Source organism: Panthera leo, chromosome D4, assembly GCF_018350215.1.
Source record: "Panthera leo isolate Ple1 chromosome D4, P.leo_Ple1_pat1.1, whole genome shotgun sequence".
Lineage (NCBI taxonomy): Eukaryota > Metazoa > Chordata > Mammalia > Carnivora > Felidae > Panthera > Panthera leo.
In genome coordinates, this window is record NC_056691.1 from 76,392,884 (window position 1) to 76,413,728 (window position 20,845).

The following is a 20,845-nucleotide window of genomic DNA, read 5'->3' on the forward strand; positions in this document are numbered from 1 at the left end:
TCCATGGTCCTGACCAGCAGAACCATACACCCAACCCACTGAAAAAGCCCTGACATTTCATCAAATGAAACTTGCTTCTCATTCATTCACTCATTCATTCATTCATTCATTCATTCAAAAAAAAGATGTATTAATGTGGTAACAGTTTCAGTTAGCTATAGCAATAAACAAGATGAACACTGGACAAGTTTTAACAAAACTATATACTCATAAAACAAATCTCTCCTCTCTGGTCTGACAGGAAGTGGGCTCTCTGTAGATAAATCTCAGCTTATTTAATTGTGCATCTCACCTGTGCACGATCTTACTTAAATGCTACACATCTGGTACCTGGAAACCCCCATGCTACAATCTCCTTCAAGGCAGGGACATTCTCCATTTCTGTGAATGCTTAAATTTACAACTTCATAAAGTCCTTGTGTCCCATTAAACTTGAACAATACAGGGCTTAGTAAATAACAAGATTAACCTATAAACATTAGAAATATTTAATACCATATAAGACAAATATAGGACATAACTACACTCATTGTATTCTCATTTCATATCTTATTGCAAATGAAAAGTGGCTGCTGAAGACACGGAAATAAACTGAACGTGACGGCGAACATGACTGAAGTTCTTATCAATTGGAAAAGAAAATTCAATCTTCTTTAAATGCCATTTACAAATTGTTTCAATCATACTCATGCTCTAAGTTATTAGTGCTCAAAAGGTCATAGAAACATGAATTTTGAACTGAGAAATATCTTAGGAATTATTCAGGGTTGTAATTCGTATCTTGCCACTAATTTACTTAGTGACACTGGGCAACTTGCTTAGCCTCAGTGGCCTTCAGTCTCATAATTAGATCAGACTAGATGATCACTAGGGATCTTTCTTGCATTAAAAGTTGTTTCCACTAATTTCTTTGTTGAAGAGAATGAATATGAAGTTCACAGCATATGCCATACTCAAGGGTGGATGACAAATCTGTGGCCAAGCTGACTCTAGGACTGAGAGCATTGGACTTACTTCATTGCACCAGTTTAGAAGTTGCCCAAGGACTAAATGAAAGTCCATTGATAGGAAAGTCCAGGTTATGGTAAGTTTCTCTGTTAGGTGGTCAGCTCCTAGAGGTCAGGGACAACATCTTATTTAGTTCTGAAAAAATTTAACACAGTGCACAATGCTGGATTAGAGGTGTCTGATGAAATATTTATTAAGTTAATTGACATACAAATTGAATTAATTACATGAAGGCACTAGGGACTGCATAACTGATTATAAAATTAATAAAAGATGCTATGTTTTGAGTGCCCACCATACATTATATACTGTGCAGGGTGTATTGGAAATGTAATCTTTCATCTCATTCTCATAGTGCCCTGCCAAATAGGTCTTACTCTCATTTTTACATATTTTAAAAAATAAGTCTTGGATATATTAAATGGCTTTCCCAAAGCCCTACTTCAGTAAGCACAGAAGCAAAGATCTGAACCTGGTCTGACTCAAAAGGATATTCCAATTCTACTCTGGTTAACTAAATGCCTGAATGAATAAATAAAGAGATGAATGAATTAGTGACTAAAGGCATTAGTGTTCTGCTGTTACTTGCTTCTGGTTTGAAGCCATACTGTCAAATATTTTGTATGGAATTTAGCATGATACCACACATGTGCAGAACTTTAATAAAGCTGTTTCACAAAAGGATTTACCCGTAATGACATTCTGAAGAGTCAAACCCTGATCATTTAAACTGCCTGGTTCTACACCATATGGGACTGTAGCAAGTAGTTCTTGAATGATCACTTCTATCTTCTGAAAGATGAAGTGTAATGGTAGCCTATTCCGGAAAGGATCATAACACCACCGTCTGGAAACATTTTCAGACCTTCTCTAAATCTTCACTGAATCCCTTCTTTGCCTTGGTCCTATATTGGTGTGTTCTCATCCCCTTCACTGTTAGAAGGTACATGTTAAATGATTGGCTTTCCAAAGAAAATAAGCCATGATTGGTGACATTAACCAATTTTGTTGGTATAAATACCTTCATCATAGCCAATTTTCAAGCTATCTACATGACATAACTGAACAAAGAGCCGGGAAGAGATGATAACAATCAACTCTCATGAGTCTCATGAGCTGTTACAAAAGCCAACACAAGCACACCATGTATCCAATCCCATAATCAGCTCTGTGGGTGGTACTGATTGTTGAAATCCCTAGAAGAACACACTTGAACTGGGCTATGGCACACAGCCAGGAAAACTTGGCCAGGTTCATTCACACATCACGGCATTTATCTATCTATCTATCTATCTATCTATCTATGTATAGATACCTATATAGATATATAGATATCTATATAGATCTATATAGATATCTATATATCTATACATATATGTATAGATATATACATATAGATATATAGATATCTATATAGATATCTACACATAGATAGATAGATATAGATATAACTATATATAGTTATATATATATGTAATTATGTATGAAACTATATATATGTATGTATAATTATATATGTATATATATGTAATTATATGTATATATATGTGTGTGTGTGTGTGTGTGTGTATATATATACATCTTCAGCAGTATTATGTCCCCACTTTTCTCCTTCTTCTTGGTCAGTTTGGAAGAATGATCCTTCTTATTGACAAATTCACTAAAGCTTTAAGGCATGATGAGCAATGATTGGACTCTATGACTTTGGCCCTACTCAAGGAAGGAGAAGCTTACTGAAGGAAGGCAAAGCCACTTTTGACAGATTTAAGGCCTGAATATGTGCAGGAGTTAGGGGTTTAGTTTTGCCATGACTTCCCTCATAGTCTAATTCCTGATAGAAAGCAAAGGAGGGGAGGCCTACCTATTGCCATGAACAATTAGATGGTTCCCCAAAACAATTGGACAGATGTGGAAAGTCATTTCCCCTTTTCTCATAAAGTCTTACTAATACCTTTAGTGGTTCTCAGAATCTTCAGGTCCTTATCTTCCTCTGAGTTCTCTTCATCTTACCTTTCCAACTTCATCACCTGCGTCTCTCTTAGTTCTCCTCCTCCACTTACTATGCGGTATATTCTCCGGATGCCAGCTCAGATATACTGCTTTCTCGTTCCTGGAATAATTTTAAACTTTCTTCCTCTTGATTTCAATCATTAAAATCCCTCTGTTAAGGGACCCTTCCTATTCATACTCCCTACTGATTCTACAAGGCTCAGATAAAAGGTCACGCACTCCATGATGTATCTCCTGAAATCCCCATCTAAAATACATTTTTCCCTTTTCTCCAGTCATGAGCTACTTTGTTAATGCCTGTTCTTGATTTATCCCACATTGTGTCTTTTATAATAGCTATATATGGGCATATTATTTTTATCCCTGTGAAAATGTGAAATCCATGAAGGCAGGAACATTGTCCAATTTGTCTGTGATTTCCCATAGCACTTAACACACAAGACTTATGAGTTGTGGAATTAAGAAAATCTTGCTTGAATTGAATCTAACAAATTGCAATAAATTTTTCAAAATGAGTGTGAGTTAAGCCCCATGAAAATATATTCAGGGATCTTATGTTCCCATTTCCACTCCTCACCGGTAGATAGTCCCATCTGTTTATGCCTTGAATGACTTGTAAGAGTAAGGTTCTTTGCTGGACATGGTGGTGAGAAGGATACAGGAGTAAATGAGATACATTCCCTGGCTTTAAGGAGCTTACATTTTAACAGGGCAGGCGTTTCCAAACAATAACTCAAGTTTTAATCAGATATTTAGTCAACAGAGAACTCTGATGATACTATAGAAGTCATCCATTCTACCAGGAGGAAAGAAGAGGTCATCAGTGAATAGGATTTTACAAGGTCAATGATTAAAGAATGCAAGACACTTCAGGTAGAAGGAGGGGCCTTAACTCTAGTTAGAAGGTAAAACTTGGCCTGGGGTGTTTGGGAGGATTATAGAGAAGATGAACAGGGTGTAGGCTACAAGGAGAGTGTTCTTGGGGATGTGGCTAAATGGGAGGATGAGGCCAGAGCCTTCCAGCTTGTCTGGCTATGAGATGGTTCCTGGTGACCCAATTTCTCTAGAGCTGGAAGATATTTAATCTGAGCTCATAGGTAAGTGGATATGGAGGAAGAGACTAAAAACTGGTGTATAAAATTGTTTCACAGAGCATATAAATGTCCTTCCTTCCTTCATCCTTTCATGATTTTCTTTGTGTGCCAATTATACGCCAGCATTAGGCCAGGCTTGAAGGATACAGAGATAACCAAGACACATGCTTTGAATCCCCCTTTCCTCAGCCCCTAACAAAGCTTACGGTCTGGGGATAGACCCAGACAAGGAAAGAACAATGGCTGTGCACAGGGACGAGAACTATGACACAGGGACCTATGAGAACAGAAAGGAGGACTCCTTAATCTGGTGAGGGGTTTGGACTGAATGGAATGGAAATAAAATAATAATAATAATAATAATAATAATAATAATAATAATAAAAACAATCCCTGGTCTCCCAGTAAAAGAGGGAGAAAGATATTTCAAGAAGGAGGGAATAGTCCATCAAAGCAATGTAGGCATGAGAGGGTATGGTGCCTTCAGGGAATTGCAGGGATCAGTATATCTAAATCCCAGGGCAGGTGGCACACAGGCAGAAAATAAAGTGCCAGATGTGAGCATGGCTTTGTCAGATAAATAAATTAACATATATGGCAACTAGGACTTATATTGTTTGTGTAGAAAATGAGAGGACTATTTGGGAGGGAAAGTGTTTAGAGCCTTGGTGCACCAAAGAGAGTCCTTGGCCAGAAGCATCAGCAGTAGTTGGTAGCTTTTTAGAAATGTAGGATCTTAAAGTCACAGTAGACCTACAGAGGCTCAAGAAGCAATGGTTAAGAGCTCAGTCCCCCGAGTTTGAATCCTGGCTCTCTATCTGCTGGCTGTGTGACTTTGATCCTCTCACCTTTCTTCTCTGGCATCAATACTGTCAGTGATAAAGTTGAGAAGGTCAATGCAGTGGATTCTTGTAGCATTTTCAGCTCTACAGTATATGTGTGTGTATGTGTGTGTGCAATTCCAGGGGATACTGGCGGGAGAACTGATCATTTCTAAAACTGCCTAGCACGTGCTTACTCCCTGGATGACCCACTGTTTGGAATTATGCCCTCAAGCTGACAGCTAACAGAAAAGATCATCAGAAACCATGACCTTGCACCTGAAGGCAGATCCGATGGGAAGCCAGAAGGTCAGACCCTCAGGCACTGTGCTAGCTGTGGCTTCATAGAGGGAGGCAAGGGAGGAGATACCTTCTGTTCTCTTCTACCAATAGTCTTGCCTGCTTTTTAAGGAAAGAAAAGGAAAAAGAAGAAGAAAAAGAAAAAAGAAAAAGAAACAGAAACAAGAAACAAAACATACAAAGAAAAAAAAAAAGAATGTACAGGACCAGATCCAGAGGCACATCATTTCACAAGGGCGTTCCTGTCTGTTGGATGAGGATAATCGAGTGTGTGTGTGTGTGTGTGTGTGTGTGTGTGTGTGTGTGTGGTGGGAGTAAAGGGGTACTGCTTAGGGTGATAGTGCCTTAAAGCCTAAATGTTTTAATTAAGAGAAAGAAGATTCAGCTGTCTGGTCAAATGATACACTAAAGCTGCATTGCATTTTCCAAATAGCTTCCCCAACAGGCCTATGTAAAAGCTACAAAAATGTGTCTAAACAGACTTCCAACTAAAGGATAAGAGGGGATCGTGGTTTGAAAGCCAAATCCTTGCCCAACCCTGCAGAGACTCAAGGGTTAGCCTGGAGAAGCCCTCTCTTCACTCCTGAACTGTTGCCCCATGGAGCAGTGGGAGAGAACCGAGATAGAGCACACCTTTGACCTGGGCCACTGAGAGCCCTCAGCTCTGCACAGAGGTGGCCGCATGGGCATTGTGCAATGGACTTTCCAAGCAAGATGGCCAGGCTCTTGTTAACGAAGAAGAAATGAAGTTCCAGAGAGACTACACCAATGTAAGTCATAGGGAAGAGCAAAGGACTGGGAGCTAGAACAGCTTCATGTCTAACTTGCTTTGGGACCTTGCCAACTCTTTTCTCTCCAACTTCTATTTCCCAGTTTGTGGACATTAATAACCACCACTTATTGAACAACAAGTAGGAATAAGATATTATCTATGTACTAATCATTTACTATAAAGAAGACACTGTCTCCTAGGTTTAAATATCATGGGTATGCTATTGACTCATACATTTCTATCTCCAGCTAAAACTTCTTTGAATTTGACTTCTGGACATCAATGCCTGTCTTCTATCTCTACTTGATGTTTACTAGTCATCTTGAACTTACATCCAAAACAGTACCCTTAATCCTCCTCACCTCAATCCTGACCCTCCCACAGCATCCTCTGACTCAATGAAAGAGAAGTCCATTCATCCCACTGTTCGGACTGAACGCTTTGGAATCATCTTTGACCCCTCTCTGCTTCTCACCTTTCAGACCCAATTACAAGGACTGTCAAATCTACCCTCTAAATAGGTCCAGAATTTGACCATCTTTCCCCCTTACCCCTGTGGGCCAAGCCACTGCTAACGCTTACCTATATTAGAATAATAGTGCCCTTGAATGCCAAGTCAATTTGCCACGCACCAGCCAGAGTACTTCTGTTAAAATCCAGGCCACATCATGTCGCTCCTTTGGCTCAGAATCCTCCGGTGACATCTCACCTCACTCAGAGTAAAATCCAAAGTCCTTGTCATCCTCTGTAAGTCCCTGAAGCCGCCCCACCCAACCTTCTGCTTTTCAAATTTTCCTTCTACTCCTCTCCTCTCTCATCTCCATCTAACCACACCATTCTTCCTATTGAACCAATGGCAACATCCCTGAACTCCTGCTGCAGCGTGCTGGCCCTTGTCGTTGCCTCTACCTAGAATACCGGTCCCCCAGATAGTCACATGGCTTCCATCATCTTAGATTCAGGGTGCCCACTCAAATGTCCTCTTCTCAGAGAAGCCTTCCCTGACCACTGCATATAATAACAGCTCCACCCCCACTCCCAGCTTAGCATCCCATATGCTGTGTGCTGCCCCCCAGCATGCATCATCACCTGACAGAGCACATATATTTTCCTGTTTGTCTGTTGTAGCACTGTCCAACAGAACTTTCTGCAGGGGTGGTAATGTTCTACATCTGAGTTGTCCAAGAGGTAGCCATTAGTCACACGTAGTTTGAAATATGGCTAATGTGCCTGGGGAAATGAATGCTTACTTTATTTAATTCCACTTAATTTAAATAGCGACGTGCGGCTAGTGGCTACCTTGTTAGTGCAGATGTAATGTATCCTTGGAATATAAACTTAATTAGGGCAGAGATTACACTATTTTGTTCACTGCTATATCTTCAATGCCTAGGAAGATGTCTGCCCTGTGGAATGAATAAGTAAATGAATTTACGAGGGGCTTTCCACGTATTATCTCATTTAATCCTAACAACAGTCTTCTGCGTTAGATGCTGTTTTCATTCTCTGGTACTCAGAGAAAGGAAGTATCTTTCTAAAGAACACCCAGCTAGTGTGTACACTATGATCAATATCTCCCCACTTAAGAACATGGGGATCTATCTAATGTACAACATAGTGAACAGTTAAAGTGGTTTTATATACTTGAAAGTTGCTACACAAAAGTTATCACCACAAAAAGAATGGTATATGAAGTGACGGGGGTGCTAGTGAGTCTGAAGGTGGTAATCATTTCACGGTATATATGTGCATTATTAAATCATGGCATTGTTCACCTTAAACTTATACAATGTTATATGTCAACTTAATTTCAGTAAAGCTGGAAAAAATGACAAAGAACACCCAGCTAGTAAGGGGTAGATAGGATCTGAGCTCAGGGATGCTAGATGATGTTCAGACACCTTGCTTTGAAATTGGACCAGATGCTGTCTGTGGTCCTTTCTCCTTCTGGGATTCTATGGTTTTATGGAACTTTCTCCCTTGCCAGGTGATGGCAGCGTATAGTTTAATGGCCAATGGAACTGATGGGCCTTCATGTAAAATCCCTTGTCCGTGGCTCGAGAGCCATGATTCTTCAGGTAGAAGGGGTGTAGACCATCTTTTGGCCCATATCCTCCCTCCCTCTATCCCCAGCCTAACCCATGGCTCACCAGTGTCTGGGTCGCAGAGCTGCTCACAGGCATCTGTCGTCCTCTGTCCGCAGAGGTCTCTCACCCATGGGGAGGTGGCGTTGATCTGGTAATACAGGGACAGCTTGGCCGGGTTTAACCAGTCTGAGACATCCAGGTAGCTCCCTTCACTCACCACAAAGCTGCTCCCTGCAGGTGAACAGAGAGAAAGACAGCTACTTTCTCCCTGCTTTTAGGATACAGACATAGATGTGTCCTGCTGTTGATGCTGCAGGCCGAGAACACAGACAGGTACATACAAGCCATCTCCCCACCCCAGGACCCTGTTCTTACTTGACCACCGGCATTTACAGAGCATTTATAGCGTGCTTGTCACAATATGAGCAGCCAGTAGAGACACACAAATCAGACACAGAGATAGTTCAGCCTAGTGGTTAGGAGTTGGGCCCTGAGAACTCATAGAGACTTAGGTACAAATCAAGAATCTACCCTTACCTGCCATTGACTTTGGGAAAGGCACTCAGTGCCTCTGGGCCTTGGTTACATCATCTGTAAATAGGAATATTAATGGAACCGACCTCATTGTTAGAAAAATGGAATAAATTAATGTAGACAAAATGCTATGCTTAGCCAGGGCCTGACTTGTCCTAGTAAAGAATCCTTAAACATTAAAATTTAAAAAAAAAAAAAAAGTGCTAACATCCCTGTCACTCAGGTACCTCCCCCCCCCCCACCACTGAAAAGGGGTCATTAATGCCCACAGGGGCCAGGTGTGTGATATTAATGGGAGAGACTAGAAGAGTAGCTTCTTGGCCTCCTGGCCTAGATTTTGTTTTTTATTCTATTAGGATGAGAAAGAGAGAGGGAATAGAGAGAGTACAGAATAGAAAACCCAGATATAAACCCACAATTAGAGAGGGAGGTGGGGGGAAAAAGAGAAATTCAAAGAAATCGGTAGCATGTCTAAGAAAAAAGCCACACTTGTGCAACGGAAAATGCCTTAATGTTGGGGAACAATGGAGTTTGGGGTGAACTGACAGTTCGGGTTCTATCAGACTGGAGTAGCTGCAGGCCCACTCCAGCCAACTCTTGCCAAAATGGGTCTATGAGCCAGTAGTCCAAGAATGTCAGGTTTTCTTCAGGCAGAGTCCAAAAATTCAGATTTTAATTGTAATCAAGCAATTTGGCAATAATGACTTAAATTTGTTCTTAAAAAACTTGTGTAGGTCTGACAAAAGACTCTAGCTTTGCAATCTATGCTCTAAAATATTCCTTTCAACGTATATAGGTGCACACAAATATGTATACCTCTACACAGGCATACATACGTACCTGAATGCATACATACACATACACACATATACATAAATAAACACACGCACACACATATTCCTTGGGAGCAGGGAACAGAAGCCTGTTCAGGGTGGCTGCATATTGGGTATATGTGGTGAGTGTATACATATAAAAATAGAGCAAAGGTGTCTCACATCATTAGACAACAAGAAGGAATAAAAGGCATTCGAATTGGCAAGGAAGAAGTAAGAGTTTTACTATTTACAGATGACATGATACTATATACAGAAAATCCTAAAAATATTCCACCAAAAAACTACGGGAACTCATAAATGAATTCAGTGAAGTCACAGGATACAAAATCAATATACTGAAATCTGTTCCATTCCTATACACTGATAATGAAGCAGCAGAAAGTGAAATTAAGAAAACAATCCCATTTATAATTGCACCCCAACCAATAAAAGATCTGCAAATAAACTTAATCAAAGAGGGGAAAGACCCATATCCTGAAAACTCTAAAACATTAATGAAAGAAATTCAAGATGATACAAAGAAATAGAAAGACAGTCCATGTTCATGTGTTGGAAGAACAAATATTGTTAAAGTGTCTATTATTCTACAGATTTAATGTAATCCCAATCAAAATGCCAACAGCATTTTTCGCAGAACTGGAAGAATAACCCTAAAATCTGTATGGAAGCACAAAAGACCCATGCCAAAGCAATGGTGAAAAAGACAAACAAAACTGAAGTCATCACAATGCCAGACTTCAACTTATATTACAAAGCTTTAGTAATCAAAACCATATGGTACCGGCATGAAAACAGACATATGGACCAACAGCACAGAACTGAAAACCCAGATATAAACCCGCAATTATACGGTCAATTAATCTTTGACAAAGGGGGAAAGAATATACAATGGGAAAAAGGCAGCTTCTTCAACAAATGATATTGGAAAAACTGGACAGCTACATGCAGAAGCAGGAAACTGGCCCACTTTTTTACACGATACACAAAAATAAACTAAAAATGGATTGAAGACCAAAATATGAGACCTGAAACCATAAAAATCTTAGAAGAGAGCACAGATAGTAATTTCTCTGGCATCAGCTGTAGCAATGTTTTTCTAGATATGTCTCCTGAGGCAAAAGAAATAAAAGCAAAAATAAACTATCGGGACTACATCAAAATAAACAGCTTCTGCACAACAAAGGAAAAAATCAACGAAACTAAAAGGCAACCTACTGAATGGGAAAACATATTGGCAAATGACATATCCAATAAAGGGTCCAGTATCCAAAATATATAAAGAACTTATATAACTCAACACCAAAAAATGAATAATCTAATTTAAAAATGGGCAGAAGACATGAACAGACATTTTTCCAAAGAAGACATACAAATAGGCAACAGACACATGAAAAGATGCTCAATATCTCTCATCATCAGGAAAATGCAAGTCAAAACTATGGTGAGTTTTCACCTTACACCAGTCAGAATGGCTAAAATCAACACAAGAAACAACAAGTGTTGGAAAGGATATGGAGATACGGGAACCCTCTTATACTGTTGGAATGCAAACTGGTGCAGCCACTCTGGAAAACAGTATGGAGCAGTATGGAGTGTCCTCAAACAGTTAAAAATAAAATTACCTTATGATTCAGCAATCACACTACTGTGTATTTATCCAAAGAATACAAAAAACACTAATTCAAAGGGATACGTTCACCCTGATATTTATTGCAACATTATTTGCAAGAGCCTAACTATGGAAGCGGCCCAAGTGTCCATCCATAGATGAATGGATAACTAAGATGTGGTGGTAGGGCGACAAGGGTGGCTCAGTCGGTTAAGGATCTGACTCTTGATTTCAGCTCAAGTCATGATCTCATGCCCCACAAGTTTGAACCCCGCATCAGGTTCCATGCTGACAGTGTGGAGCCTGCTTGAGATTCTCTCTCTCTCTCTCTCTCTCTCTGCCCTGCCATGTGCTCTCTCTCTCTCTCTCTCAAAATAAATAAGAATAAACTTTTAAAAATGTGGTATATAATATACGATGGAATATTACTCAGACATAAAAAAGAATGATATCTTGCCATTTGCAATGACATGGATGGAGGAGGAGAATATAACGCTAAGTGAAATAAGTCAGAGAGAGACAAATACCATATGACTTCACTCATATGTGGAATTTAAGAAACAAAACAAACCAACAAAGAAAAAGAGAGAGAGAAAAACAAGAAACTCTCACCTATCGAGAACAAACTGATGGTAATCAGAAGGGAAATGGTGGGTGACATAAGTGATGGAGATTAAGAGTACCCTTATCATGATGAGCACTTAGTCATGCATGGAAGTGCTGAATCACTCACTATATTGTACAACTAAAATTAACAGAACAGTGTATGTTAACTACACTGAAATTAAAATTAAAAAGAAACTTAATAAATGAAAAAAAGAAAACACAGATAAAATCTCCATTAAAAAAAATACAGCACAGGTCGAATTTCATAGGAGGAAAGAAAAGCCAAAAAGTTCAAGTAGGACTAAGCTCCACCACGCTGGACTTGGAGAAAGTTCTAGATTTATAACAGATCTACAGACCTCAGCAGCAGGAGATCTTAAATTGTTTCACAATTAACATGACTCAGCTTCTTTCCATGCATTTGCTTCCCTCTACCTCACGATCAACCAACAAAAGCTTTCCATGTATGCAATTTAAATTTTCCAAAGAGGGACCCGGTTCCTGGGCATCATTTGGGTTTAACGAGAACCTGTCTGCCAGGTCACAAAAGACCTTGCTGGCTGACTGCAATGATTGTGCTCCTCTCGGCCCTTGTGTCCAGCTGTGGTCCAATGGGCAATGGCCAGGGACACAGGATCACATCAGACCATACCTGAATGCCTCGAGGATCTAAGATTCCCTGAGGGCATGGCATGCAACATTATCCTCTCTAACTCACACAGAGGATATGATTTCTATCATCTTATAGAATGAGTTCTTCAGTAAAAGTACAGTGGACAATGTGATTTGGGGTGATGATGAAAGAGGGATTCTATGAGAAAAGCATAAGGGATAGATAGCATCAGGCTCAGAGATAAGGAAATGACCACATTTGAAGTCGGCCTTAGAATCCTTGGCAGCGAAAGGAAAAAAAAAAAAAAAAAAAAGGAAAAGAAAGAAAAAAGTCTGCTGGATTCCATATTTCAAATTTCTGGCAAGGAAAGATATGCAAATCTATCTGCAAAGCCATATTTTCCCCTCTGGAACTAAGCCCGAGCAGAAACATGTCGCATGGGTCCCTGTGCAAGGCACCGAACATCAGTATCAACCACAGATTTTTCTTTTAAAAAGCACAGTCATGCTGTTTAAATGGGTAATTCTTGTATTTATTCTCACTAAAGACTGAGGGATGGATATTGAATTGTGTCCCAGGGCTGAGTTTGGCTAATCCCACTACTTCAGGGAAACTACACGGTGCAGCCACACAGAGAATAGAGTCAGCAATCCATGGATTCAGATCTTCACTCTGCTACTTACAAACTGTAAACCTGGGCAAATCCTCCATCACCTCACATGAAAAATGTGGTTCCTAATTTCTCCTTCATAGGGTTGATATAAAGACTAAACGAGACAATGCATGTATCTTAGGTCAGGTTTACCAGAAATGAGGCTCAAAGGCAAAGACTGACATGCAGGAGGTTTACTGGGTGCTGCTTGTAAGGAAATGACCAAATGGCATTGAGAGTGAGCAGAGGGAGAAGTCAAATAGTGATGCCGTTGCAGCAAAGACCCCAGGGCTGATCCCAGCAGGACATTCTGGGGCTGGGATGGTCCTTCACAGTTGTCCCGAATCAAGACAATGTATCAGGCCTTTGTACCCTCACTTTAACCAGTCATAGGCTGCGGGCTGTCTTTGGGGGAGGGGCATGGACTTGGATGAAGTGGTCCTTTTCCATGAAGGACATTTCTCCAAGAAAGGCTCAGAGCCAAGTGGTCAGCCACCAACATTCCTGGAAGCTGGGGGAATAGTGCCTATGTTCTAACGACAGATTTGGTCATGGCATTAGTACATCCACTACAATATGTGATGTCCCTAGCACATTGTGAAATCTCAACTAACAAGAGTGATGTTAGTTTTTATTTGAATTTCTTATAAACCTGGACGCTCCAAATCCAATACTGGTTTATCAGAACTCCCTTAAATATGGGGAAATAAGAGTCTCTTTGAAAGACAATGACTCAAAAGCAGGTTATCTTCAACTTCTTTAAAAAGGTACTCTACCAAAGTATACTGTTGTTGTTGTTGTTGTTGTTGTTGTTGTTGTTGTTATTGTTGTTTTAATGTTTATTTATTTTTAGAAAACAGAGAGAGAGCATGAGTGGGAGGCGGGGGGCAGAGAGAGAGGGAGACACAGAATCTGAAGCAGGCTCCAGGCTCTGAGCTGTCAGCACAGAGCCCGATGTGGGGCTCGAACCCACGAACGGTGAGATCATGACCTGGGCTGAAGTCGACGCTTAACCTACTGAGCCACCCAGATGCCCCTATACTGTTGGTTTAATGGCAGAAGGAAGTTACTATCCTTTGAATGAGTGTGCTACACATCCTGTTCACTTAATTCTTACAACAGACCTATGGGGGTATGTATTCCCCCCATTTGACAGAAGGACAGCACAAGTTGAGAGAGAAACTAAGTTACCTGAATTTATAAGTAATAAGTGGCCCAAGTAGAAAGTGACTCTAGGTATTTCAGCATCCAAAGCTGGGACATACCCATTATTCCAGGCTGGCATGAGAGCTGGGGCTTTGATTCAGTATTAGGCAGAGTTTCCCTCTTCCATGATTTCATTTCTCCTCTGATAGTCTATGCATCCCTCTGTAGAGTGTATCCTAGAGTGCTGGAAGTCTTTTCCCTTTTCTGATTGACAGCGATTTCGTACAGGGAAGAGGTCATGACTCATTAGTCCTTATCAATGCAGCCCTCAGCAGAATGCCTGGCATATATTAGGAGTTTGGAGAATGTCTGTTGAATGAATTAATGAAATCACAGTCCCATGCTTGACTGGAAGGAATTTCAACTAACTTCAGCATGGGATTGTGAAGCAGGAATGCCTCCACATGGATCCCAAAGGGTTTTTGTTTGTTTTTTGTTTTTATCCTGTGAGAGCCAGAATACAAGATGAGCCCTTCAGTGTCTCCCTCGCCCCAAATCAATCAAGGTTCTTGAGTTCTCATTTGCCCCATGGACTTGTGATGTAGATGATTAAAGTAGAGATGCTGGAGGGGTTCAGTGTGAAGGAGGAAGGACATGTGGCAGGGAGATGTCACATCAGAGAGTGAAAGGAAGTAACTGCACAAAATGTAATTTCAAGACTTAATCCATGTGTTCATTTAACCAACATTTATTAAGCCCCTCCTTGCATAAGAAATGGATACCAAGAAAGATAAATGGACGGAATCTGTCAAGAAAATTACAGATTAGCAAGGGAGATCAAATGTGTGCACAGATGGATATAATACCTCCTAGAGTGTTGGGAGAACTGCATGACAAGGATGGGCATCTTTGAGGATAAGAGGAAGGAAAAAAGGGTGTTGTAGAGGAATCATTGAAGAGCTGGCCTTTAAGCTAGATTTCGAAGGATACCAAGGAGAACAAACTTGGCAAAAGTTGAGGTGGCATCTGCCCCTCAAGGCTCACCTTCAGATCTGCCTTATGCTCCTTAAGAGGAGATTAAGATCTCTCTCATACATACAAGGCATTCTACTCAACTGGAAGCTATATATGCCATATTATAGGTTTACTCATTCATCCATATATTTATTCATTTAACAAATAAATCACCTACCATGTGCTGGGCCCTGTCTCATCCTCTGGATGAGTAAAATATGGCATCTGTCTACAGAGAGCTTATAGTCCAGGAAGGGAGTTCAGAAATAGCAAATCTAAGGCAAAGCAGGATTTTTTTTTAAAAAAAGTCCTCTTCCTTATTCTCCCATCTAGATTGTACATTTCTTGAAAGTAGAGACTATGCCTTATCTAACTCTGCAATCACCACAGTGCGTAGGGTATAGTGGAGGTTCAGAAGATGTTGGGGAGTGTGTGTGAGAGAGACTAAGAGAAGAGAGAGAGAGAGAGAGAGAGAGAATGCATGCAAACATGCACAGTGAGGCCAAAGAGTGGCAAGCAGCTCTCTCTGGGTAAGTTCTAGCATTACTTTGAGAATAGACATATAGAAAAGGAATAGAAATGCATTTTTCTGTGTGTCTCATACATCTCTAGTTTTCCAATGGACCCTGTTTTATTTTCTTGGCTTTGGACCAAAAGTACCCCCATTTTTCTGGGCGCTCTGAGAATCCTCTTTGTGCTCAAATCAATCTCCCCAGAGCAGTGACTCTGGAATGAATCTTTGCCAAAATCTCATCTTCAAAATGTCATGTTTCCTTATTTTTAAATATATATATATATATATATATTTTTTTTTCTCCCACTGGCTTGTGGGAATATACATCATCTAATTAGCCAAATGGATTTTCAGTTCAGCCCAATCGTTTCCTTATCTAGCATCTGAAGCTCAGCGTTGCTCAGGGGACTGAACGGGCACGGAGGTCCTCATTAACTCTGATCTTCAATTACATTGATTATAAGCCTGCTTCTGTAATTGTGCAGCATAGATCAGAGGTGAGCTGGGGAGCTCAGGCCACTCGGTAGTGTTCTATGAAAAGCCAGAAGCATATCGGCCCCTAAAGAAACAGAAAGCTACAGATGAGAACTAAAAATACCACGGAAGGAGGTATCACCAGACAAAATTGCCTGGCGAGCCGGACAGCAGCTGCAAATCCCTTTCATTATACCTCGAATCATGAGACAGACCTCTGAGAACCATGGATAGAAAATTTCAAAAGAAGGCTCTGGTCACAGTGGTGAATGAGAAGCAGGGAAAGGAAAGGTTGTATGGTAGAGAGGTGGTCTTCACAAATGAAGCTCAGGGAATTTTCTGGCCAAAAGTACATGGCTCTTTTTTTTCCCCCTTCTCATTCTTTGGGTACAAAATAATTAAAGGTTTCTTTCCTAATGTTACAGCATATATTCATTCCCATGATGATCTCATCTGTCAGGGTCTCAGACCTGGGAGAAAACGTCTTTGGGGAGCATAGGATGAGAAAACAAAAACAAAAACAAAAAACAAGATGAAGTGAGCCACCCACCTTCAGCTCAACAGACCCATGAAGAGTGCACCCACACCCACCTCTCTCCCCTGTCCAGAGAGCCCCACGTTAGGCTTGAATACATTCCACCACTTGTCATTGACTGAAAGCCATTTCAGGAGTGAGTGACCAAACTCTGCAAACGGGGGGTTAGATGCATCAGCCACGTTTCTCTGTGCTGTCGCCCCCTGGTCTTCTTCCAGCTCTCTTCCCTTCTGTTGCATTCTTCCCCCTCGCCTGGCATCAATGTCAACCTATTCCTCTGTAAGTTCTATGTGTCATGGGCCGATCTATGGTGTCCCCAAATTTCACATGTTGAAAGTCCTAACGCCCCGTACCTCTGAGTATCCTTGTATTGGGGGCTGGGGTCTTTAAAGAGGTAATTAAGGTTAAATGAGGTCATTAGGTTGGGGCCCTAATCCAGTAGGACTGATGTCTTTATAAGAAGAGGAGATGAGGCCACAAACACAGAAGGACGACCATGTGAAGACCCAGGGAAAAGCTGGCCATCTACAGGCCAAGGAGAGACATCCTCAGAAGAGGACCTTTTGGCCAACAACTTGATATCAACTTCTGGCCTCGAGAACTATGGGGAAATAAATTTCTGTTGTTTAAGCCACACAGTCTGTGGTTTTTTGTTATAGCAGTCCTGGCAACTATTGTACTATCTCTGTCTTATATGACAACAACTACCTCTTTAAAAATTTTTTTTCGATGTTTATTTAGTTTTGAGAGGGGGGAGAAGGGAGGGAAGGGGGAAGGGGCAGAGAGAGAGGGAGACACAGAATTGGAGGCAGGCTCCAGGCTCTGAGCTGTCAGGACAGAGCCTGACACGGGGCTCAAACTCACGGACCGCAAGATTATGACCCAAGCGGAAGCCAGACACTCAACCGACTGAGCCACCCAGACGCCCCTCACAACAATTGCCTCTTAACACTTGCATTTGCCCCATTTATTAACCTTTATTTTTGTCACAGATTCCTATGTATCACTTTCCAGAATAAAGTTCTCAAATGCATAAAATATAATGCATAGCATTACAAAGGAAACCAATAGTGGAAACACCCTAGTCTGAGCTACGTTAAGCTATTTCCATCCATTCCACAGATGCCCAGTCTGCTACCTGACCTGCTTCCAAACACTTGAACATCATTGGATGGACAAGGAGTGGCAGCCAGACTATAATGAATATTCAATCCCGCTGAAGTATGTGAATGAGATGCAAATGACAGAGAAGAAAACTAAGAAAACATGGAGAAGAAGTTCCACTGGCTATTTTAAAAAGGGCTGGCCTCTTTCTTTTTGTTCAAATACTAATTTTTTAAAAATCTCTGAAGAAGATAGAAACTTGGTTAAAATTAGAATTGTCTTAGAACAATCACACAATAGAGCATAATTTTATGAAGCTAAGTTACATATTTAATTTTAAAGAGGGTTAGAAAATTTTGAGTTCCTTTTTTCATTATCACCTGCTAAGGAACCTTTTTCAACACACTTTTCCTCAACCACTCCCAACTCATGAAGTTTTAATACCACAGATATACTCTGTATATATGAATATGTACTATGCTTTCGATGTACATAAAAAAGAGTAAAAGGAGGTCCTCCTGCCCCCAGAATCAATTTTAATGTCTTTGGAGGTATTATTATCCTCACTGAGAATGGATGCTACAGTTACAGATAAACTTAGGGTTAAGAAAAGCAAGGGATAGGGGCACCTGGGTGGCTCAGTTGGTTGAGTGTCCAACTTTGGCTCAAGTCATGATCTCATGGTTTGTGGGTTCAAGCCCCTGCATCAGGCTCTGTGCTGACAGGCTCTGTCCTGGAGCCTGCTTTGGATTCTGTGTCTCCTTCTCTCTCTGCTCCTTCCCCACTCACTCTCTGTCTCTGTCTTTCAAAAATAAGTAAAATGTAAAAAAAAAAAAAAAAGAAAGGAAAGGGATGTGCCCAAGATCTCACTGGGATTAGTGAAATATCTACAACTAGCACAAGGGAGGTGAGGATCAGAGAAAGGAACAGACTTTCCCAGGGACACAGAGCTGGAAAGCGTTGGGAATGGGCCAGAGCCCAAGTGCGGTGACCCAAGTACTCAGAGTTTGTCCCAGTATTCCACACTGACAACCAAGAATGGATCCCATGATGGTGAGCTGTCTCAAGGCTAAAGCTCCCTCGCTGGGAGTGTGAAATGGTAATAACTTTGAGAGGTCCATTCGTGGAAGAACATCAAAGAACTCATCACCAAACATCCCTTTAAAGGAACCATGGAGATGGACAGGCTACTGGCATTTTGAGTGTTCTATGTTCGAAAAAGAGTTATTTCCAAACGAAGCTGCATGAAAGCCTGGTTTTCTTTCCCCAAATGGAGTTTTGCTTGATTGTCTCCAGGCAATTGTGTTTCTGTTTTCGGTCTTTCTCACTTCAAATTGTCATCAAAGTCTGCCTAAAAGAGATTGCCACCAAATTCCACATGCCTTTATGTACCACTGGCCTTGCTTCAAAGTTGAGTTAGGGGTGTCTAAGTCTGGACAAAAGAGGTTTGAAGAGTTGAAATTTCAAAAAAAAATTATTTTTCTCTCCATGGATATAACAATTTGGTACCAAGCTAGGCAGCAAGGTTTGAAAAGAACAAAGTCGTGAAAAAATGCTTCCTGTTTTCCTTTAGGTTATTTATTTTTTTAAAGAACTGTGATTAAAGATTGAAGACAACCATTTGATTGAAGGCAACCGTTTGCTTTTAATTTAAGAATTTATTTTTTTCCTTCCTTTTTTTTTTTTTAAACTTTCTTGATGACTTCACTGGGGATATATGCATCAAGCCCCATCTCAATGTTGGAATTCTTTTTTATCTAAGACCAGTGCTTCTTGAATGAACATGGTGGACAGTTGCTCTCAAAACTCAAGGGTCCTCTGGCTCTGATTTGCTAACACAGTAGCACCCTATTGTGCATAAGGGATACATTCCAAGGCCCCCTGTGGATGCCTGATACCACAGATGATACCAAACTCTGCATATACTATGTTTTTTCCTATACATACATATTTAAGATAAAATTTAATTTATACACTAGGCAGAGTAAGAGATTAACAATAACTAATAATAAAATAGAACAGTAATAATGTACTGTAATAAAATTTATCCCTCTCTAAATATCTCACCTTACTGTACTCACTCTTCTTGTGATGATGTGAGTGGATAAAATGCTCACGTGATGAGATGGTGTAAGGTAAATAAACACAGACACGTGACATGGCATTAGGCTACTACTGACCTTCTGATGTATCATCTGCTTTTGGACTGTGATTGACTGCACGTAACTTCAACCTCGGAAAGTGAAAGTACAGAAAAGGGGGCCCACTGTGTTCAAAAATTTCCTTCTTTATCAGCTGCTCAAGTAAGACAGGAGTTCAGATGGAAGGCAAGGGCTAGACTACAGGGTGAAACAGGTATGGTTTAAATCCTAGTCCAGCTACTGACCTGCTGGGTGGCCCCAGAACAGATCATTCGATCTTGGTTAAGTCTTCTCTGTTTCCTTATCTGCACAATGGAAATGCTTACTTCATAGAGATTCTATGACCATTAAATAAAATGATAATTCTATGAATAATTGGACCCTATGTAGATGGTACCCTCTGGAGCTGTGCTCCATGGTGGTTATGCCCAGGACATAGACAATAGTTTCATTTTTATTTTATTTAGTTATTTTTTAATGTTTATTCATTTATTTATTTATTTTTATTTTTGGGACAGAGAGAGACAGAGCATGAACGGGGGAGGGGCAAAGAGAGAGGGAGACACAGAAACGGAAACAGGCTCCAGGCTCCGAGCCATCAGCCCAGAGCCCGACGCAGGGCTCGAACTCACGGACCGCAAGACCGTGACCTGGCTGAAGTCGGACGCTTAACCGACTGCGCCACCCAGGCGCCCCTTTAATGTTTATTTTTGATGGAGAGAGAGAGAGAGAGAGCGAGCATAAGCAGGGAAGGGGCAGAAGAGACAGAATTTGAAGCAGGCTCCAGGCTCTGAGCTGTCAGCACAGATTCCGACGTGGGGCTCGAACCCACAAGCCACGAGACTATGACCTGAGCTGAAATCTGATGCTTAACCGACTGAGTCACCCAGGCACCCCAATAGTTTCATTTTTAAAACCAATGTGCACCTTTCTCCTGCCTGCCCAACCAAGGAGCCCATTTCCCTGTGCTGAGCC

At 40.9% G+C, this 20,845-nt stretch overlaps 1 protein-coding gene across 1 annotated transcript in view; it reads right to left on the minus strand.

Moving 5' to 3' along the window:
* Nucleotides 1-20,845, minus strand: part of ASTN2 (astrotactin 2) — an 874,784-nt gene that overhangs the window by 478,767 nt on the left and 375,172 nt on the right. The window contains exon 7 of the mRNA XM_042912372.1: nucleotides 8,156-8,323. Coding sequence (XP_042768306.1) covers nucleotides 8,156-8,323 — 168 coding nt within the window. The remainder of the gene's footprint in view (nucleotides 1-8,155; nucleotides 8,324-20,845) is intronic.